Consider the following 23,396-nt stretch of genomic DNA (forward strand, 5'->3'; position numbering starts at 1 on the left):
ATTTTCCATCAGGAAGATTTTAAATGCAATATTTATACTTGCACTTCTGTGTTGCTGTCTTTAGTTGATATACCGGTATACACAGGCTATTTAAAAACATAAAACGACATATAATATGATAATAAACAAACCAAATCAATGCATCAACAAAATCAGAAATATGGATTGGAAAAAATACAAATAAAATTGGTATAATCATTTGTATCATTCATGGATTCAATAGTCTACTGGACCTTGCAACAAGTACTCTTTTTGAAGCCGTGCATAAGTCAATTCACATTGTTTTGGTTTAGGTTGCGTACTTATTGTATAATATTGTTTTAATGACCAACACAAAAACACGGTCCTAGAGTGAGTTTTGTTTTGAAAGCGCAAAACGGAAGTGCTTTTTTTCTGTCAAATGTTAGCAAGATGGCGCTGCCCATGAAGAGGACACTGGTCGCTCTTCACAGAGCCAGATGTAGCAGTTTGAAGGTAATGAGCGACAAAAATACTCTTCACTTTATCAAATAGTCGATATGTTGTCGAAGCAGCTCATTGGTTTTACTTTTTATGAAGATTAATGTTTGAAGCTAGCTCGTTCTGACAGCGCCAGCATAGCTAACGTTAGCTAACGGTGAGATTAGAAATACATGGAACAATATATAACATATTATATGAGTAATACTGTGTTAATGACATATATAATGGTACAACAATGCTGCTGGGGACAGTTTCTACTTATAAGGACATTCTCCTTATCATATTTACATACTTATACTTAGTGTCTGTGGTATTAATACTGGTACTTGATAAAGTATCTGAATATTCCCTCAAGTTAGAATTATTATAATTATACATTTCTAGCGTTATGTACATTTAGTTTCTCCCATGCATTACAATATCTATTTTGTTTTATTTGTACCACATATATTTTGCAATCTTTCTCACTTTGTTGCAATGCCTTTCCGTTTGGGATGAATAAAGTTTCCTTTTATAACCCGTCCTCTCAGAATGCAGAGGCGTCTCTGGACCTGCGGCCTCCCGGCCCGCTCTACCTGCCGGTCCGCACTAAGAAGCGCTACTTCGTCCCCCCCGCGGTGGGGCAGAAGGGACATAAGCAGGAGAACCCAGAGGCCAAGGCCCGGGCGGCAGGCATCGTCATCAAGCAGCAGTACTTCGAGAGGCCCATCAACATCGCCTGCACTGGTAGTACAAGCGTCGTTTGTTCATCTCCACAGGAATACGTGTGTGTCAGATTTTGAAGGGATAAAATTCGATGATTTAAAGATCATCAAAAACTGTGGTCAAAACAAACATAACCTTAAACCAGTGTTGACAACACTGAGTTCCATTTGTTTGTTTGATCGTCCCTGTTTGATGTCTCTAACAGCGGGGATCTTCGACCCCTACATCCCCCCGGAGGGCGACGCTCGTCTGTCCACTCTGTCCAAAGAAGGCCTGAAACAACGAACCGAGCAGATGCGACAGAGCGCTTCCTCGCAGCTAGCGTAAGCTAAGCAGCTAACACGTCTCCTGAATCATCCTCCTCCTCCTCGCCTCGTTTCACCCGTTTCCCACGAAAACACCTCCAGACGGTCCGCTCTGCAGTGAACGGGAGAAAGCGTGACTTATTTGTTCTGTGGTTGTTTCCTACAGGATCCGTAAAATCAAAGATCACGACTCTGAGTTTGCAACAAAGAGTTTTGCGGAGCGAGCTCAAGAAATCTTCACGGAGGCCCACAACGCGCTGACGCAGTAAGAAAATGAAGACGATGAATCTCCAGAATATTACATTTGTTGAAGAAGTGATAGGTCGTCTATAGATTCCTTCCGTTATTTGTTGAAGTCAAGTCTGCTCCAAGTGGGAAAAAAAATAACTTCATTTGACTTGAATGAACTAGCTGCTTCTCAGATGATTAGCTTACATTACATTTAGCTGTTGCTTTTATCCAAAGCGACTTGCATAGCATTCTTAACCTGGTTTTTACATTTTTAACCCATCAGTAGTGGGCAGCCGTAAGGGCTGTCTGGGAGCAATTAGGGGTTGGGTGTCTTGCTCAGGGACACTTCGGGACATGGAGCAGCCAGGGTTTGAACCACCGACCTTGCGTTCCCGGCGCTCCCTCTCTACTCCATGTGAATATCTGTGCTGACGTCCCTTTAGCTGCTTCAGTATGACTCTCATTTCCTCCATTCAGGACAGCGCTTTACAAATTAAATATTCAATTCATTTTGTGGAGTGCAAAATCACAAATTGGCCTCAGACTCCACAAGGTTCTAAATGTCCCCTTTAAATATATTAAGTTAATTCAGTACATTTCTTTCAAGTTGTTTTTGGCAAAAACAAGGCGGCACATTTTCCAAAAATATATCACAAAAAGTATCCAATGTCCAAATCCTTCAGTCCTGTACGCATACATTTTTTATAATTAATATTAATATATATTTTATATATGTGGGTAGAGCATGTCGTCATTTAACCAGAGGGTCGACGGGTTGATCCCCGTCTCACTCTGTCTTTGAGCAAGACGTAGCAATTGGCAGGTTGTCTCCGATTAAAAGACTTTCAAAGGTTATTTATTTATTTTCTAGCTCTGTCTGACTGAAGGTGGGGCTTTGGGGTCATTTGGGGGATTAACTGCTGTTTTTTTCCCCGCAGGTTCGACAAGGAGAAGCTTCACTCCCTGGTGACGGAGAGGTGTTATCCCGTAAGTGGCTCCTCTGAATGTCGACCTTTCCGATCCACAACTCATTTCAGCGTTGACTCCTCCCATCACGCCTCTGTCCCGCCGGCAGGAGATGACGAGGGGGAACCGCTACAAGACCATCAGCTGGAGGTTTGTGGAGTCCCTCGAGCCGCCCAAAGTGGTCCACGCCCGCTGCCCTGACATGGTAACCAAGGGCAACCTGTACGGCCAGGTGACGGTCCGCATGCACTCCAAACAGGTAGGACTGGCCTGCAGTCGACTTGTGACCTCAGCGTGAGCTGTTTGTGTGCACGTCTTTTTTTTTGAATGCTGTGTTTTTAAGTGTAAAGCGTGCGTGTTTCACGTGGTTGATTTAAGCTACTTCGAGAGCAGTTGTATTTTTGAGTATTCAGAGACAATATCAGGATTTAGGTCACCCTTTTGAAGGATCTTTGTGCGCTCTGTCGACCCGCAGATTCTGGCCATCTACGACCGCTTCGGGCGGCTGATGCTGGGCAGCGAGGAGCAGTCGAAGGACGTCCTGGAGTACCTGGTCATAGAACGACACCTCGTCAACCCCTACGGCCGATGGCGGCTACACGGGAAGATCGTGCCGTCCTGGGCTCCGGCCAAAGACCCCATTATTAAGGTGACCCTGTGCGCTGCGCTGGCTGGCTGCACTGGTCTTTTAGCAGAAGAAGGCAGCGTTCCAAGCCAAACTTACTGCCCAAAATAACGCTTTATTAACCAGCCAGTCCATGCGTCCCTTTAACAACCACCTCATCCAAGTGTTTCAACCTTGTCAGTATCACTTCCTCACGTTGTCAGTACATTATTTTCCACTTCCTGTGCTTCATAAAGCTTTTATTCATCCTTTGCTTCTTCCCCTAAAATATCAGCTGTTTGGTTCATGTCCAAAAACTGCAAAAGCCCAGATTTAATAAACTGTCTGCACTCTCCATCACGTGGGGATGTAAGAGGATTTATTAGGTGCACCTGTTAAGACTGATGGATTCTAATACAACAATCCTGTCTTTTTTTAAAGACAATGTAGATTAAACAGCACAATCCAAACTCTTTCATACTTAATATAAACAACTACTGAGCTTTCCCATCAATAAATGCCTCTCCATGACGACTGAGAAAACTTTACTGGTGATAAAATACATTTGAGATTGTTAATTCAATCTAAAAAACCCAAACTGTTTTGACCGAAAAACACAAAATCTCTGTGCTGAAGATCCTCAGTCAAATTTGATCCGGTTTCATTCCTTATTGACGAGAATATTCCCATAAATCTCGGAGGGAAGTGACTCGACACAAAAAGTGTGATCGACGAAACTAAAGTAGAGAAGCAGGAGGAACAGAAGCTTTGGCTTTTATTTCATTCGGAGATGTTTATCTCCCGGATTAATCGTTGCCTTTTTCCACTTGGATTTCATTTAAATCATCATGTAATGTAATAATCTTACAAAAACGTCGCACCAAACCTCTGAGGTTTGACTAATAATTATATTAATTTATGCTCAAACACCTGCTGATAACAATCTGTCCAGCCGACGCCCACCTGCTGTAACCCAGAGCAGAATAAATAATATAATAATGGTTATAATTGTAATACAGCTGCTCCTGTGTTTGGGGGCGGTTACTGTGGAAAATGTGACTATTTCATTTAAAAACAACTCAAGGTTTAAAAAAAAGTAAAAACTTTTTTAAGGACGCACAGCGAACCATCCTTTGTGATATAAAGCAATATGTGGCGTTTCTTTCTCCTGTTTTTGAACATTTCATAACTTCAGTCCTGAAACATCTCGTAGTATCGTTGGTGACTCTAAATGTGACTCCGCCCCTTTTCTCCTCCTCCAGACTCTCATGATTCCCGGTCCGGAGCTGAGGCCGGGACAAGAGTTTGACGCCCTCAACTATGAGGTTCCCAAACCAGAGGCGGTCCAGTGGAGCAAATAGGCCACGGGGGGGCGCCGCTCTCAACGCGGAGCCACCCCGCGACTTTGTGAGCGCTCATGCGCCAAATGCAGTTTAGATTCTGGCCGCGGCCGGTTAGTTCGGCCCGTTGGGTCGTTCCACTTTGGCAGGAAACCTTCCTTTTGGAGGCTGCGATCTGTTTGAGAAGCAGCAGGTGAGCTTTTAGGATGAATAAAGTCCCGAGTACGGCAGCCAATAAAGCAGCTGCCTGCAACACACGGTCTGGAATAATGGCAGCGATTTTTATGACTGTTATAAATAAACAGTAGAGACGTCTAGAGATTGAATGGTTTATTTCTGTGATGAATATACTCCGTGTTGACCTCGGGAAATACAAAAATAAAGTGTCTCCTCAGACCAGTTATATTTTTGTTCATCAGATCAATCTTTCATAGATGTTTCATACAGAACAGAACATGGGCTGTTTTATTTATGCAAATCAAGGGATGTGTTATAATTTATTTTTTCTAATTATTATTTTTACTTGATGCCAAATTACAGCACATTCATTCAAAAAATAAACAAACACACAACAATGCTCAACTAGGTCACTCTTTAGAAAAAAAACACCTGGCGCGGGTTTTAAACAAAGAGGTCACCGAATAAGAAGAAAAATCCCCTGCTGTCTGCAACAGAATGACATTTTTAAAAAACTGACGCCTGATTTAATACATAGACTAGACACACACTGTTAATTTTGACATACATTCTTATACTTTTAAAAAGATGTAGTAAAACATGGCAATCACTGTCATACATTGAAACCTGGAGTAACTCTTGATGTCCATATACTAAGCTGCTAATATATTTCTAATAATCAACTTTGACTAATGAAGCAATTTAATTCAAAACATACGTCAGTACGTTGTCACACGAGTGGTTTTCTTTAAGTGTAGTTGAGTTTATGCTGATTTATGTATTCATTTGGCATTGTTTCTATAAGTAGTGGAATGTTATTACATGATCGTGACTGAATAACAAACGAGAGCATCGTGATAACCACTAATTCGGCCACTTAAGCAAACAAGTATGCATAGTTTTATCAGTCAACATATAAATGTTATTTGACATCTACTGTACACATTCTTTTACTTTGAAAAATTATTAGTCTGAATTTATCGTTCGAAGGCTGCTTCCGCCGAGTTCAGTCCATTAGGTCCTGTGCTGCAATTTGTAATTATGAGCAGTTTTTAGCTCTGGTTTTGTGATGGTCACCTCAGCCACGCGTCCAACACACCCCTTCATGTTAAATATGTTTACTGTCACCTAAAAACACACAAAGACACAAAAAACACCTCAACTTTAAAATGAGGGGGGTAGAAGCGGGAAGAAAAGGGACATAATCTAAAAGCCTCAAGACGCCCTCCAGCCAAGAAAAGTCTGTCCGTATTCTTGGCAGGTTCAGTGAGGGACGTACCCCTTGCCTGCTTCTGCTGAAACAGGACTTAATGTTACTCAAGTTCGCGCGACCAGTTAGGTCCCGCCCATCGAGTCCTCTTCATCAGATGATCCAACTTGAAATAACAACGCCCTGCGTTCTGTCTACGATTAGCGCTTATTGCAGCCTGGTGAGCAGATCCTGCACTCTGCGGAAACAAGGCTCCCCTCGCCTGTCGACGAGCAACATCTAGATCACAAGTCAGACGGGAACACAAAAGCCTCAGCGGCACATTCTGCATCGTCCTCCTCGTCCTCCTCAGGAATATTCTCGGGCTCCCATGTGAAGACATCTGTGGCGTTGTCCGTGAAGGAGCCCGATTGGCTCAGTCTCATGTCCCAGGGACACAAAGCATCGCGGCGGCCCAGGGCCAGGTTCTGTTTGGACTCGTCTATCTGCTCTGGGGTAATGTCTGCTGGGCCATCTTCAACACACAGTGGCTCCTGGTTCTCTGGGACTTCTCCTTCCTCACTATTGGGTATACAAACTTCGCTCCTGTTTGAGGTTTGTTGATCATCAGACTCCCATGGACAAACATCTCCCTGTGCGCTCTCTTGTCTTTGGCAAACCTTTGGTTCTTCTGTCTCCCAAGGACAAACTTCTCCCAGAGTGCTTTCTTGCTTTTGGAGAACCTTTGGTTCTTCTGTCTCCCAAGGACAAACTTCTCCCACAGTCTTCTCTTGCTTTTGGAGAACCTTTGGTTCTTCTGTCTCCCAAGGACAAACATTTTCCAGAGTGCTTTCTTGCTTTTGGAGAAACTTTGGTGCTTCTGTCTCCCAAGGACAAACATCTCCCACAGTCATTTCTTGCTTTTGGAGAACCTTTGGTTCTTCTGTCTCCCAAGGACAAACATCTCCCACAGTCTTCTCTTGCTTTTGGAGAACCTTTGGTTCTTCTGTCTCCCAAGGACAAACATCTCCCAGAGTGCTTTCTTGCTTTTGGAGAACCTTTGGTTTGTCTGTTTCCCAAGGACAAACATCTCCCGTAGTGCTCTCCTGCTTTTTGAGAACCTTTGGTTCTTCTGTATCCCAAGGACAAATGTCTTCCCTTGACGTTCCTTGTCTTTGTAAGTTTGCTTTTGACACTTGCGCTTTCACCGCCTCTGCGCAAACGGCATCTTGCCTCACATGCTTCTCAGATGTTTTGGGAGTCGGTGGATTTCTTGATTCTAGTTCAGCACTATCCCATGGACAAACATCTGCTGGCCTTTCCAGTCCTTTTGAGAAGATACCGGTTGCTGTGGTTTTATCGGTTTTCCGGAGACATATGTTTACTTCTGTGCCGTCTTCCCCATTAGTCTGCACAGAAGAATCTCTCAAAGGCGAAGTACCTTTTTGTGAGCCTGCTGGTTTGTGTTGATGTCCACTCTCCCAGGGACAAATATCTACTTTGATGTTCATTTGTGTGGTTGAGCTTGTATCCGTTGGCTCAGTGTTCCCCTCATCCCATGGACAAATGTCTCCCGTTAATTTAGGGGGATCAGGGAAATCCCAGGGACAACTTTCGGCTGCCTTTGGCATTTCTTTCCCCAAATGCAGGCTAGGGTATTTTGCATGGTGCTCATCAGTTAAAATGTCTTTTGACACCCCAGGATGGATAGCAGCTTTCATGACTTGTCGAAGAGGTACAGACAGCGTCCCCTTGGTCTCCAAAGGATTTAGGTTTTCGTATACAACTTCAGCCTTGTCCTGAGCATCCCAGGGACAAACATTAGTAAATTCTTTATCTTGCTTTAACAAAGGTTGGGGACTTCCCGGAGTCTCCCAGGGACATACATCTGCTGGACGTTTCAAAGACTGTTGTCCCTGTGAATCTCTCGACGTGTTAGTATAAGAAATAACTGGAATATCCTGTGATTCCCAGGGACACGCCTCAACAAGCCCACTTCCACGCCTGCTCCCGACCCCTTGCTCTTGAGGTTCCCATGGACGTACGTTGGATGGCTGAGATTCCCAAGGGCAGACGTCTGCTTTGATGCTCGGCTGCTTCTGGAGTCCCCATCCGTCCTGGGAAGCACCAGCTCCATCCCATGGACACACATCTTTGTTGGCAGCGCTGCGGACTGGTGTGATTCGATTACTTCCTCGTCGGTGAGTTGAAGGAGTTCTACAGCTGCTAGCGGTTTCCCAAGAACCGATACTACTACGCCTGCTGTTCTGCCTCGATAAAAACACATGTTCACAGGTGCCACCTTGTTGCACATCATCCACATCCCACGGGTAGACGCCCGATTTCACGATGACAAGCTGCCTGAGGCTTCTGTCGGTAGAATCCCCGGAAGAAAGTCTGACGGCATTCTGTTTCACGAGACATGGTTTTTCCACCGTTGTCATGCTTCTTTTCTGCAGTGACTTCTTTTCCTTGCTGGGACGTCGACTAGATGTTCCCCATCTCGGCATTGTGCAAGTGCTCTCCTGACTTTTCTGTGAAACAGAATCCTTGAACTCATTTAAACTTCCGTCCTTACTGGACTGGCTTCCGCTATCGAAGGATCCCATGAGTGCTTTCACAGCGAGCCACTTGGTGCTGGTGCCGCGGAAGGAGAAAACGCGGTGATCTTTCGTGGCCTTTGCCCTTGGCGTGCCTGGTGCACTCACAGACGCACAAACCTGTGGTTTTGGGGAGCCGCTCTCCCCCCTGTCCTCTGAAGGGTTCTTTTCTACGGATGGGAAATGGTCCCAGGGACAGACTAGCGCTTCTGGAGATTGTGGCCCTCTGTTGGAGCCGTCCTCAGAGTTTGCGTAGGTGACATGTTTCTGGTTCTTGTCCCCAGATTGTTCTTGAGCCATCTCCCAAGGACAGACCTCAGCCTTGTCAAATGACTCTAGCTGGAGAGCGCTCCTCGTCTGCTCGCTAATGGAAATGCTCTGCCGGGACCTCGACAGCACTGTTTTGGATCTGCTAACCTTGGGTAAGTTCTCCATGGAATGGGTGGTGGTTGAGGTCAGGCTCCAGGACTTGTGGAGCCTGGTGTGATCAGGATGCAGGAGATTGGTATCAATTGACAGATTTTGAGCACTGGCTGACTTGCAAACACCTGGTGGGATATCCAAGGAATCGGTCTCAGATTGTCGCGAGAACCTCTTCAGAGAGTCTTCCTTCAAGGGGGGGTCTCTTTCCCTGACATAGTGATGATCACTTTGGGACTTGCGCATCGATGGGGATTTCATGGAACTTTTGTAACTGATGCAGACGTTATCTGGGGTTCTCCTGAAAGACTCGGGTTGGTTGGCACTCATCCTGCTGTGGAAGGATCCTTCTCTGTCGTCGCGGCTGCACCGCCGGCTCATGTTTTCTGGGATCTCAGCAATGCGTCTAATAATGGATCTGCCCAATGCACAGCGAGAACTCCGCTTCTTTGACAGGTGAGGATTGTTTGCGGTCATCTTTTTGGTCTTGTGGACTTCTAACTGGGCATATAACTTCCTCAGTTCATCCTGGTGCACATGAAGAGGGGAGAAAATGGATGATGGGATTGAGTAAATGATTGAGGAGAGGAAAACATATGGAGAGTAACAAGTCAGAGGAGAGGTAACAGACATGTTTCCATGTAAGAAGACCCCCGTTTAGGACAAGGGTAAAGGGTGGAGAAGGGTTATACTGCATAGGTTCTTTCTACAGCTGATTCTATTCACTGTTAATTTATAATTTAAATTATAACACTTTTAAGATCTTTTTATGTGAGTTTACAACTGATCACGACTGAAATTTAGGGACATTTATTTTCCTTATTTAAATGTGATCTTTGGAATTTCCTCCACATGTTGTAAATTATATCCTAATGCGAAGTGATAGCATCGTTCTGAGGGGACAAGAGAGTTTACCCGAAAGTCCTCCGGGTCCACTCCGGTGTGTTCACTCCACGCAGAGTGAAAACTGCTGTTGAGGTACGAGCCGGAGCGCCGCAGGTCCACCTCCTCTTCGTACACCTCCGCGGCGATCTCCGCCCTTGCCGGCTTGGACACATAAAGAAACTGGGGAGGAGACACGGGGGCAAAAAGGCAATTTGATGGATTATCCCAGAATCTTGCCAATCTCTAGCTAAACTGTTTCCTCCCAAGAGCCAGAACCCCCACTGACGCACTCTTACGCCCCCGGGAGGACCTCCAAAAACATCAAACACATGTTTATGACACACTGATCGAATCCGATCCGCGTGGAAATATTGACACGTGCAAAAAAACACGTTTCTATTATTTATACTTTTTGATAAAACTGGTTGGTAACATTTTGACAGCAGAACTTTCATGTATAAAATAGTATTTTTACACTTTGGTGTAAGAACCTTCACTTGCTCCCCAATGCATTCGCCCCTTATTCTAGCCCGAGATGCCGCGAGTACCTTGGGAACGAAGAGCAGAGCGAGCGTCACGGTGATGGTCACGTGCGTGTGCATGAAGGACAGCAGCAACATCCAATCGGGATGCAGAGAGGGAAAAGTGAACCTGGAGGGGGGGGGGGGGGGGGGAAGCAGAGAAAAAAAAAGAAGCACAAAGTCCTGTCACACGTGTGCGCGGTTTGTGTGAATATTTCCCCCCTGGGGCCTCCGAGGGCATCTACCTGAACAGATGAAAGGCGGAGGACAGAAGCAGCTCGTTGTGGATGGCGATGCCCATGTAGCGAGGCTCGTGGAAGGCCGAGGGAACCGGCCTGACGGCGCTCCACAGGGAGCTCCCCCAGCACAGGAACAGAAGCTCGGCTGAGGAGGGCGAGGTCAGAGGTCAGGTGTTAAAGTAACTCAGACGAGTTAGCGGTGGTTTCACGACTCACCTTTGACCTACTGTGCTGACTGGAGTTGTGTGCACACAGACTTATATAAGAGATTATTGTGTGATTGAAGTGTGCTCACTATTGGCGTTACCTTTAAAAACAACCTTGTTTTCGGTTTGGTTTGTACTGTTTGGAGCCCATGACCTTCAAAGGTGGAGCCCAATCAGGGTAGGACTTATACTTTTGGGCATGGCGGTCTTTTACTGGGAGAAATCATTGATGGCTCAAATTGTAATAAATTGTCCAGTAAGGATAGTTGTTGATAAAAGTAGATTAAAAAAAGATGAATCAAATATTATTTATTAATAGAATTTCCTGACCACTACTCGAGGTAAAACTACACGCAAATTGAGTTGATTCCATGACACAAATTCATGAATAGAAAGAGAAATAACGGCAGTGTTGGAGGAGAGGATCCATGTTCCTTTCTGCCGAGCTGCCACCCACCCACAGCCATCATGTAGTCCCAGCGGTCCACGTGGCACAGGTTGAACCCCTGGCCGTCCCACGTGCTCGTCCCCACGAACACCGGGATGTTCCTGTCGCGGTTCTGCAGGGCGCCGACCGTCCACGCGCAGAGGAACCAGCTGACCGTCATCAGCATCACTCCCAGAATCCTCAGCAGGTGCAGGCCCGACATGTAGGGCACCCGCTGGGCCGTGCGCGAGAGGAAGACCTTCAGGACCCTGCGAGGTAAAACAAAGACCGCTAATGTTTCAGTGGGAGTCTAAATGAGGCTGTTTATCACATTTATAATATAATGGCACATGAAACTATTATTTTCCAGAAGTAACACAGAACTAACGATACTTTTAAAAGTCTTTCGATATCATTCAATTATTATTGCAATGTTAAACGTGTGTTTGGCTAACGGCGCCAATTCAAAGCGTGAAAGTGTGATATTTGTAAAAGTGCAACAGTCGACCTTTAAGTACCAGCAGGAGTGAATGTTGGATGTTACTGTGAAATACAAACTGATGCAAACCTACCTGTACATTTTCAGAGTGACCGTCCCGTAGACGATGGAGAAGCCGAGCATTCGGACCCAGCGGAGCAGAATGCACCTGAACGTACTCGGCTTGAAGTACATGATGAACACCTGCAGGGAGAAACACTTCCTGTGAGTAGAAGGGACTTTACGGTGACTTGCTGCTCATGCTGTCGCTGTGGATAATCATGCAACAAGGACCGCAACCGCAGCTTTTAAAAGCTCTGTTGCTATTATTTGATGCAGAATTTGCAGCATCTGGTACTAATGGACCACTAATGGATACCCTGAATATTAGTACCACTACACCAACTACGGACGCAAAGGCCAATAAATTTACGTTGTTGGGTTTAGAAAATGAAAAACCCAACGCGAGCCCTTCAGCAGGTGATCTGTTTGTAGATGAAATGGCCGCCCGAGCGCAGCCGCCCCCCTCCGGCGAGATGAGAGGGTGAACTGACCGGCCTTTCGTCTGGGGCGGTCTGAACCGCAGTCAGCTGTGTGGGCCGACTGCGGTTCAGACCCTCCTGTGAATCTCTACTTAACTTTGAAACAGTAACATAACACACTGTTATTAGAGGGGTCTTCTCTCGGCTCATATAAAGAACATTATTAGTGTTAGTGATCCATTGTGCAACTGTTTCAAAGAAAAATAATACACTTATTCACTGGAATACATACTTTGATCTCTGATGTTAAGTTAAAAACAACCAGTCAGTGTTTAAATCATTAGCCACGTTAGCAGCTAATGGTTCTGTTCCGTTTCATCATGATGCGTTCAGGCGCCGTTCAGTGAAAATGAGTATTGGGTAAAGGTATTTATATCATATGATGTGTACACATGGAATTTTATATATATATTTGTGTTTGAAAAGAAATGTACTGTGAACGGAGAGTTTGAAATGGTCACCACCAGTTTGCAGTTTGAGAGGCGCCGAGCTGCCAGAACCGCCCATTAACACGTTCACACATCGGGAACTCGATCAAGGATCAATAACCGAGCAGCAGGAAGGCCTCATATAGTCTGACTGCCGCTCACACGGGTACAAAGTCACCGCTCATCTACGTTAACGGCTCATTGTTTGGTCAAATGAATCCAAAGATTGATTTATGAAAACCGTCGACCCACCTAAACCCGCCCGTCCCGCTCTCACTCTCGCACTCGCTCACCCGCGTTCACCCCCCCTCCCCCTCCTCCCCCAACAAATGGTCCATTATGAAATAATCCGCGGCGCCGCGCAGTGATCTGTAAGAGCTCTATAAGCTCTGACACTCACCGGGAAGTAGAGGAGCAGAGAGCCGAACAAGATCATCTCCAGCAGCAGGAGGCCGGACGCCCGGATCCTCTGAGGGGGGGACGGGAAGGGGGGAGGCGAGGGAGGCGAGGGGGGGGGCAGTTGGGAGATGAAAGAAGAAGAAGATGTGGTGTTTGCTGAGAGGACCGTTCCATTGCTATGATACACGTCATAGCATGGCAATATACTGTTAAAGTCCTTAAAGAACATTTCCCCCCCATCAGGATTAATAAAAGTAACCCTCTATGACAAATAAGATACAATTATGTGATGTGGCTAATAATAATACTTAAGAAGAAAAGGTTTCGGTTTCGTGGAGCCCAAACACAGCGACTCACCCGGCTGCGGCGGTGCCTGTAGGCCACCAGCATGCTGACGAAGATGAGGAGCATGAAGAAGCCCTGGACGGCCAGCACGCCGGCCCTGAGGAGCCAGGCCTCCTGCACCCGGCAGGGGGCGCCGTCCTGGCAGCTCCCGCAGCCGGGCCAGCACGGGAGGCAGATGGGCACGTTCGGGTAACACGTGCCGCCGCCGCCGCTGCCGCCGTCGCTCCGGTTTGCGGCGCCGCCATCTGCATCGACACCCGCGCAGACCCACGTGAGGAGACAGGTTGACAGGTTCACGGCTCTGAAGGAAGCGCTTTCTGCCATTTATTGTGAAATAATCTCAAGTGGCTGGAAGCGGGTTTGAGTCTGTGCTTTCCTAAAAAAACGGGCCTCAGGTTTTTAGAAGTAAGATGTAAAAATGTCTAAAGGGATGACGTGATGCCGAGGCTCTGATGGCGTCCCCCTGCGGGCTGGCCGGAGGATGTTACCTGTCGACCCACCTGAGTCCGGAGGGGGCATCTCCGGGTCGTAGTAGCCCTCCTTACAGCGGCAGCAGTACTGACCCAGCTGGAAGCCCTGACCCGGACTCGGGACGCACTGCCAGAAACACAGACGTCATGCGGATTAGTCTGTTCGTTTCAGACTTTCAGAGTAATCAGAACAATACCAACCAACTGTAGTTTCCAGTCACGTGGTTCATAGTTCCCGCTGGTTTAAATTGATTAAAAACAATTGTTTTAATCTAAAATTACTGTGACCTGAAGAAAGCATGACGACCCTTTGTGGCATCGTTCATTTAAATTTTAAATTTAAATATGTATCTAATGTTGATTCATTTAAGAATGTTCTTTAAAGACCTTAATTTGATCATATTTGTAACATTTCCTTTGACACTTTTTGGCCGACATGAGAACTCTGGAGATCACTTAGTCTTTACGCTACTTCATTGCTGTTAATTGACTGTGATATTTTATAATGTGTTTTATTTATGGACCCCGGAGCGGTGGTTGAAGCAGCTTTGGACAAAAAAAGGGGGTCAATCTCACTCTGTTTCGCTCTGATGCTAGCTTCAATTTAGCAGGACACACACACACACACACACACACACAGTTGGATGCTCTGTGTGTTAATCTAAGTTAAAAGCTAAATGGATACATAATGCCTCAACTGAAAACATTATCCTCTTCTAGTGCCATCCTGTTCCCAAGCACACACACACACGCACACACACACACACACACACTAGCTTTGCATATGTACACAAACCCTCGTCCCCTGTGTGAGACACTCAAAGACTTAATGGCAACATGGACGTGAGTGGCCGCGTCTCAATCCACCCGATAGTCAGAGCGCGTCAGCGGCTTCGGTTCACATGTCGGGAAGATGAACGCTGGGCGTCATCGCTCGTCATTGCGGCGCAGAGACTGAATGTGAGAAGTGGACGCGATCGTCGCCAAGTCACACGTTGGTTCGTGGGCCGCCGCCATCGCGGCCCGAGTTCCACCTTTCTGCCATCGGCGTGTTGTTTCACTCGCGGCCATTAATCGGAAGTGAAACGTTAAGGAGTGAAGGAGAGACGCCGTACGCGTCTCGAAAACGATTGACCCACAAAGAGCAGAAGACAAATAAGAAATGTCAGGCGTGGTCAGGCGAACGGTAAAGCTAACAGCGCCAACCCGCCGGTATGTACGCCGCGCAGGGCGGCGGGCGGGAGCTAACCGTGAGCTAACGCTAGCGAGGCCCTGAAGGTCGGCGAGGTCTAGAAGACCAGACTAGAGGACGGAGGGAGGTTGGCGTTCGTCCACCGTGTCTTCACGCGGATAAAAGTCCTCTGCTGCCTTATTTACCTTCAGAATGTTGAATTAAGCTGCTTTGGTTAATAAATCAGCCATCAGCTGCGCCCGCTCGAACGCGGCGACTCGTTTCAGGCGGGTGGGACGGGACAAAAGGGCGCCGGGTGGATTTGGGTCGCGTTCATTTTTTTGGGACTGTTCTCCTCTTGTGCTTCAGACCTCCGCGAGCGCATAAAAGAGTGGAGTGTGTAAGCGGGCCGCTGGATTATCGGCGTAATCCATCAGATCATCCCGCAGCCCGCCACCCAGCGCATCCGTCTCTAAATAGACGGCTGAGATGAGAGGTGAGGGATTGGGTCTGCACGGAGGAGGGAGCGCCAAAAGACGGGTGGACGGGGTGCCGCCAGAAGAGTGAACGTGTGAATACGTGGATAAAAGATAAAAGGCAACAACAACAAGAAAAAAAAATGTGCACAGACAGAAAGAGCTTAAACCGTTTTCAGAGGTCACAAGAGTTTATATCTAAAAGTCACAGACATGAGTTGGAGAGTTTAAACTGATTAAACATATTTACTTTTAAATTAAGAGGAAACAGTTTGGGTAGCAGGGGTTCAGTAACTCTACTTAAGTATATTACTAATGCCACACAAAATATCCATCACAAGCAAACATCCTGCCTAAGCAGAAGAAACGTCATCCATCTCAGCACCTCTCTCTCTCTCTCTCTCTCTCTCTCCCTCTCTCTCCCTCTCTCTCTCTCTCTCTCTCTCTCCCTCTCTCTCCCTCTCTCTCTCTCTCTCTCCCTCTCCCCCGAATGTCACCATCACTTGCGGCTTGTTATTGCCAATCCAATTTTGCAGTTTTTAAAATAAAAAGACCAAACGTATTGTCCATTAACGGACACCGAGCGCAGTGTGGTTCTTCTCTGTGGGCCATTTGTTCACCACTTTACCTCCATGGTGGTTCGGTTGCACTGGTGAGTGTCGGCAAACCAGCCGTCTCCGGTTGCACATTGGTCCAAGTCGATGTCTTGGATGTTGACGTCCACACGGATCACACCTCTGACACAGGCACACGCACACGCACACAGAGAAAGGAAGTTCACACAGGTGAGTCAGAGCGAGGAGACAAAAATGGCCACAGATTGTGATCAGACTCTTTGGAATAATCTACTTTTCTGTCTCGTGGGGTCCCCCTCAAATGTCGGATTAGCTTTGTTAATTGAAATATTTTATTTATGGGGTCGTCGTGGCGCAGGGGGTAAGAGCGCTGGGAACCGCAAGGTTGGTGGTTCTAGTCCCGGCTGCCCCATGTCTCAAGTCGAAGTGTCCCTGAGCAAGACACCTAACCCTTAATTGCTCCCTGGGCAAAAATGTGAAAAAGCCATGAGTTAAAAGTGTAATGTAAGTCGCTTTGGATAAAAGCGTCTGCTAAATGACCTGTAATGTAATGTAATATTTATTTCACATGCTTATCACATTTATTTTCCAGTGCTGGACAGAAGGTCACATGAGCCAACGCTGAACTAGAACAGCAGGTGAAATGCAAAAATCATGTCGAGGTCAACTTTAAAGCTTTTATCCTTTTCAGGCACACATAAAGAGCAGCTTTGAGACCCGCTTACAAGTTTTCCTGCAATGATAGTATTACTGATGTTATAAGGGTGGTGATGTTTTGATGGTGGTGATGTTATGATAGTAGTGAGTTTAAACTAGTGGTGATGTTATGATAGTAATGTTACGATAGTAGTGAGTTTAAACTAGTGGTGATGTTATGATAGTGTTATGATGGTGATGATGTTATGATAAAGGTGAGTTTATGATAGTGGTGATGTTTTGATGGTGGTGATGCTATGATAGTAATGTTATGATAGTAGTGCGTTTAATCTAGGGGTGATGTTATGATAGTAGTGTTGTTATGATGGTGGTGGTGTTATGAAGGTGGTGATGTTTTGATGGCAGTGATGTTATGATAGTGCTTATGTTATGATTGTAATGTTATGATAGTAGTGAGTTTAATCTACAGGTGATGTTATGATAGTAGTGTTGTTATGATGGTGGTGATGTTATGATAAAGGTGAGTTTATGATAGTGGTGATGTTATGATGGTGGTGTTTTGATGGTGGTGATGTTATGATAGTAGTGTTGTTATGACGGTGGTGATGTTATTATGGTGGTGATGCTATGATAGTAGTGTTGTTATGATGCTGTTGATGTTATGATAATGGTAATGTTTTGATGATGGTGGTGATGTTTTGATAATAGTGTTGTTATGAAGGTGGTGATGTTATGATAAAGGTGAGTTTATGATAGTGGTGATGTTATGATGGTGTTGTTTTGATGGTGGTGATGTTATGATGGTGGTGTTTTGATGGTGGTGATGTTATGATAGTAGTGTTGTTATGACGGTGGTGATGTTATTATGGTGGTGATGCTATGATAGTAGTGTTGTTATGATGCTGTTGATGTTATGATAATGGTAATGTTTTGATGATGGTGGTGATGTTTTGATAATAGTGTTGTTATGAAGGTGGTGATGTTATGATAAAGGTGAGTTTATGATAGTGGTGATGTTATGATGGTGTTGTTTTGATGGTGGTGATGTTATGATTGTTGGTGATGTTATGATAGCGGTGATGTTATGATAGTAGTGTTGTTATGACGGTGGTGATGTTATTATGGTGGTGATGCTATGATAGTAGTGTTGTTATGATGCTGTTGATGTTATGATAATGGTAATGTTTTGATGATGGTGGTGATGTTTTGATAATAGTGTTGTTATGAAGGTGGTGATGTTATTATGGTGGTGATGCTATGATAGTAGTGTTGTTATGATGGTGTTGATGTTATGATAACGGTGAGTTTATGATAGTGGTGATGTTATGATGTGGCGATGTTATGACAGTGGTGATGCTAGTATGATTAAAGTGATTTTGTCAGAGGCAAGCTCTCTGTTAGAGGGACACATTTTGGGATTGAGTCAATGGAACATTTATCTTGGGAGGTTTTGCAGTTTATCGCATATATAACGTCAGATATAAAATAAAGACATTAAAGATAAAAGGATGTTAAACATTAGAAGCCTTATACAATGTAACCCTGATTTACATTTACACAAAATGGTTCAGCATGTTGCTTCTTTTGAGAGTGATTGTGATGATTTTGAGGGAGATGACGTCACATCATTACATAAATATATCATCATGCAATGTTATCAACATGCAACAAGGTCCAAAAGCTTGCATTTGCGTGCGTTTTGTTTGTGAGTGTGTGTGCGCATGTTGGGTTTAGTGTGCGTGCGCGACCTAACCTGAACTCTGGCGTCAGGTCAGGCTTGAGGCCGTAGAAAGACGTGGACAAGGTGAGCATCCAGTCAGAAAGGAAGAGTCCATCCTCACAGTCGAGGAAAGGGCTGCTGCCCGACCGCACCCCGCTGTGATTGGTCACATAGCTGTCGCCCTGCCTCCACTTGGGCGTGTCCAAGGTGCTGAGGTCGTTGAGAAGCACCCGCTTGGACAGGGCCGCCGTCGGCTGGTTGGACTCCGGGAATTTAAAGCTTCGGAACCAGCTGTCATCGGGGGCCGGGGCGGGCGGGTGCAGGCTCTCCCAGGCCTTGGATAGGTCCTGGAGGATGATGGTTTGCACCTTGGCCGTCGGGTTGCGTGAGGCGCAGAGCACCAGCTGCGGCACTGATGACGTCGGGTCGGCGTCGAAGGTGAGCAGTGCGCGCCGGATGAGCAGGTCGGCTTCCAGGAGGGCCCGAACCAGGGCGTGGTACCACTCCATGTCCTCCTGCACGGTGCTTTCCCGCAGATCACTGGCCTGGAAGATCATGTTGAGGAAGTTGGCCGTGTTGGCCAGCGCGTCCAGAGCCGGCCGCAGGGGGGCACTGAAGCTGGCGGGCAGCGATCCGGACATCCCCGGCGGGCTGTACGCCCGTGAGCAGCGGGCGGCCTCCAGAACCGTCGGGTCTCTAGTGTACAAGAAGGTCTCCGCTGGTGACCAGTCATCTTCCTCCTGTGTGGGGGCTTCTGAAGGCGGCTCTGTGGGTCCGAAGGTGGTAGAGGGGGAGACCTTTGAGGTTCCCGTGCTGTTTGTCAACAGGTTGGAGCTGTTCGCCGCGTCCTCGGAGGGTCCCGGTGCGATGCCGGGTGTCACCTGCGCTCTTAGGAGGGGGAAGATCAGAAGAAGGAGACGCAAAACAGGTGCCATCCTGAATTTTATCTAATGAGTAAGAGGAGGCGTAAGGGGAGGGGTCACACTCCTACGAAACCCTCTTTTTTTCAGTGCTTGACTCCTTTTGCACTTCACTCGAGGAGGAAATAAGTAGACGTCGCATGTTGGCGGGGCTCGGACTTCTTCATCTTCACATCAGCGAGGCGCCGAAGGTGTGAGCAGCGCGGCCACCCGGGTCCGTGGCGCTGACGCTCGCAGCGCGCATCTCCACCTCACACGAAGAAGAGGTCATTGTATCCGCGTGTCCCTGGTGGGGGGCGCTTGTGATGAAAGGAGGAGGAGGCGTGGAGCAATCCCCCATCTCGAGCCGCTCGAATCCCGCTTCTTCAGTCGCAAAGCCGGCAGCCAAAAGCTGCAGGGCAAAGCAGCGTGCGCCAGAAGGAGGAGGAGGAGGAGGAGGAGGAGAGGGAGGAGGGGGGGAGAGGGAGAGGCCTCAAAGTTGAGGGATACACATGTTCACCTGTGAGGAGGAGAGAAGTGTGTCGTAGAGGTGGAGGGACGGAGACGCACTCTCCTCTTCTTCTGCCCATCTGTTGCTCCAAAGAGCCTCCAGCCATCTGACGGAGGCTTGTGATGCTCGTCCACACGCCCTCCCTCTCCCACCGTTGCCTCCTCCCCTCCCTCTCCTTCGTTCACCCTGTGCCTCCGTAACGACGGGGACGTTTACCAGCGCTGAAAGGTGATGAGAGTGGTACATCTGTTGTGTGTGTGTGTGAGGAGGGGATGATGCAGTCAGTCACAGATGAGGGTTAAGCTCTGCTGCATTGGAGCGTCCATCAAGAACCTCGCTGCTGAAGCGACGCATGGATGGATTAAACCCTCAGGAAGGGGGGAATGGGCTCGTTCTTTTGCTGCACACACACACAGGAGATCATCGATGCAGCACGTCAACACACACACACACACACACACACACATTATTACAGGTAAAAAAACAGCATCAACAAAAACAAAAGATCTTTTTTGCACTGTCGGGGAATTCCCCTGTTTCAGTGTGTGTGTGTGTGTGTGGGCGTGTGAGTGACCATCAGCATACACTTACATTGTCATGTTTGTGTGTTTGCACCAAAGGATGAGCGAGAGATGCTGCACGAGAAGCGTGAGAAGAAAGAGAAAAACAGGGAAGAGAAAGAGAGAGAGAGAGAGGCGAAAAGCGTGCTCACTGGGAGGAATGATGCAGGCGAGAATCCTTGTTTTGGTGTCCATGGCAACCAGTTTTCAGAAGCCCCCCCCCCCCAAAACATACACACACACACACACACACACACACACAGAAACACACACCACTTCCACCCGGATACTTCACTGCAACAGCACTGCAGTCAATCCTGAGGAAGACTATAACGTGTGTGTGTGTGTGTGTGTGTGTGTGTGTTGTCACCTGTGCACACATGCAGCGCTGCAGTGTGATCGTCTGCTGTCACGTCGTCGTCCCGGTAGAACATGCGCAGTAAGGATGAGTTAAACACAACATGAGCCTCGAGCTTCACTCCTCTCTGCGTTTATTTAACCGGCCAAAATTGAACCACCAAAAGTACTGTTAGAGTTGTGAACAAATCTGCATAAACAGAAAGAGCTGGCAAACCAGCAATTTTGATCCAGGTTTGGCAAAGACTATCTAACATTTTTTTTATTTACAGGCTTTGAATCAAAGCCTTGAACAACACATTCAGTCGGCGAGCATGAACCTCCAACATGAGTCCCAGAAAGAGAAGATGTGAAGACAAAGGAAATGTTCAGTTCTCCTGCTCCTCTTTTTTCCCCTTTCGTTCCCTTTTTCCCATCAAAGGCAAACAAATCCACCTTTACCTTAAAATGACACAAAAAAGACAGAAGATGCGATTAGATGCGCACGACGTCACCCAAGCAAACGTGAAGCGCCGCAGCGGTATTAAAACTGAAGCTGCATGCGGCTGACCTCTGACCTCTGGGCAGCGCTCTGCGGGGCAGGTGTGTCGCTCTGATTACTCGACATGAACCTGCGTTGGCAAACGCCGCCTTCTTCTCTGTGGCTTACGTATGAACACACACGAGCCGTCGCTGTGAGGAAACTCGTTGACGTAATGCGTTGCATCACCGCAGACCCAACTTCAACCGCCACAACGAACCTGAATCTAACCCGAACCCTCCAGCGAGCCTGTAAAGGTCCGTCCCAAAGTGAGTCCTGAAGCTGCTATTGGTCCTCACAAAGATGGCTGTACAAACACACACACACACACACGTACATTTGGGATTAACGGCCCTGCCTGCACTCTCCCATCACATTATCTGTATCCAACAGCAGCAGCATCGTCCTTCGCCGCCGTGCGGCCGGCGGCGCCATCTCATGGCGACACAGCATTAATGCAACGCTCCAGGTCAGTGTTGTTGTTGTTTTTTTGTTGTTGTTCAGACTCACTGCTGGCCGCTGTCGATCTGAGCTTCATGCAGTCTCAGCAGGACGAGGATCAGCTGCGTCCCCTCGGGGCCGTGCGGCACCTCAAAAGCCTGTAAGAAATATTGAGGTAATTCACCCAACAATTCAATTCAACAATATGAATTATGTGTGATACTCACAATACTCACAATGCTCCCAGCAGATCCATTGAAGGAGCAGCGTGTTTGATTTAGTGCCAACTAGTGACGAGTCAGTCGTACTCTCTCTGGTTGAGATGCACTTGTGATTAGAGAAATATTACTTATAATTCATCCAAAAATCATGACAATATTCGTCGTTGTGAAATCATCCAACAGAACATTTATTGAGGAGATTTGACCTCCAGTTGTTGACTCAACAAAGGTTCCTCCGCTGTTACCTTAAAAACTTGCTGCATCATGAATTGCTATTTAGATAAAAGATCATGACGGGAGGATTAATCACACGATGAACTCATTCAGACATCTGGGACGTCCAGTCTCACCTCATTAAACACGAGCTACAAAGACCCACAAGTAAGTCCTTCGTTGGACAAACGTCACACAAGTTTGATGAAGCTGATTGGAATCATCATTTTACACGAGGTTGTTTTAAAAGGATGAGAACGTACGCTGGTAATTTAATATTTCAACTTTGAAAAGTTATGGAACGGAAGAGATAGAGTTTTAAAAATAAATGGTTAAAGTTGAAGCAGCAGTGGGCAAGACGGCGGTAAAACCGCTGATCTTCTTCCCATCATGCAGTGGGGTCTTTTATTAGACCCTCCGTTAAACACAAGAAATCACAACCTCTGTTTTCTCCATCATGCTGTGCGGAGAAACATTTGCTCAAGTGTCTCACGAGTGAATGAATAAATAATATTTGTGTCCCACCAGCAGCGGGAAAGGCGTGTTTGTACAGAATGGAGGATTTTAAATGAGGGTTCCTGCAGTGGCCTTTGTTACATGCATGTGCAAAAAACACGTTGGTTAAATTGGAGAAAGACGCATGGTTTTAATTCCAAGAACAAGAATTATCATTTACAAACCTCTGACTTTACTGCAGCAGGGTGTGATTCTGCATGAATGCATGATGCCCGGTACCGGATACAACTATTAGCAGCATCTGTGGGTCGGTGGACACGAGCTAATAGACGGAAGTCGACGCATCGACCCTGTGACCTGCAGACAGGCAGTGAAGTCCACGACTTCAGTGAAGCTGCAGTGAATCAGCTCAAGAGGTCCAGTCTGCCAATGCATTGGTTTATGACCCAGTACCTGAGAAACCAATGGCCTTCACATCACCCGTGACTGTATTTGTATATATAGATCACCACTCTTTGCTGTCCTGCTCCTAAATGGTGGAAGGAGCTCTCTGAAGACACCAGGACCACAGAGAGCCTTCACATCTTCAGACTAAAGACACACCTCCTCAGACTCAAACACTATAACGTCACTCATCTATAGCAAATTGTAAATTGGCTTATTTGAGGAAATTGCACTTT

At 46.7% G+C, this 23,396-nt stretch overlaps 2 protein-coding genes across 3 annotated transcripts; one reads left to right on the forward strand and one right to left on the reverse strand.

The window, feature by feature from the left end:
* Positions 1-376: 376 nt before the first annotated feature.
* Positions 377-5,012, forward strand: mrpl45 (mitochondrial ribosomal protein L45). The gene is made up of 8 exons (XM_040185560.2): positions 377-474; positions 993-1,188; positions 1,373-1,490; positions 1,639-1,737; positions 2,642-2,690; positions 2,779-2,928; positions 3,145-3,318; positions 4,536-5,012. The coding sequence occupies exons 1-8, from the start codon at positions 412-414 to the stop codon at positions 4,632-4,634; spliced, it is 948 nt and encodes a 315-aa protein (XP_040041494.2). The 5' UTR covers positions 377-411; the 3' UTR covers positions 4,635-5,012.
* gpr179 (G protein-coupled receptor 179) lies at positions 4,929-20,347 on the reverse strand. 2 transcript variants are annotated; one of them, XM_078079771.1, is made up of 11 exons: positions 18,572-20,347; positions 16,215-16,323; positions 13,970-14,066; positions 13,482-13,714; positions 13,126-13,194; positions 11,850-11,959; positions 11,308-11,546; positions 10,651-10,789; positions 10,433-10,535; positions 9,915-10,064; positions 4,929-9,527 (listed from the first exon to the last, which is right to left on the reverse strand). In XM_078079771.1, exons 1-11 carry the CDS (start codon positions 19,471-19,473, stop codon positions 6,285-6,287), a joined length of 5,394 nt encoding a protein of 1,797 aa, XP_077935897.1. In that variant the 5' UTR covers positions 19,474-20,347; the 3' UTR covers positions 4,929-6,284. The 2 variants fall into 2 exon arrangements, with proteins under 2 accessions (XP_077935897.1, XP_077935896.1); XM_078079770.1 differs by having other exon boundaries at positions 13,958-14,066.
* Positions 20,348-23,396: the final 3,049 nt, after the last annotated feature.

This window comes from Gasterosteus aculeatus, chromosome 9 (genome assembly GCF_964276395.1).
Source record: "Gasterosteus aculeatus chromosome 9, fGasAcu3.hap1.1, whole genome shotgun sequence".
Classification (NCBI taxonomy): domain Eukaryota; kingdom Metazoa; phylum Chordata; class Actinopteri; order Perciformes; family Gasterosteidae; genus Gasterosteus; species Gasterosteus aculeatus.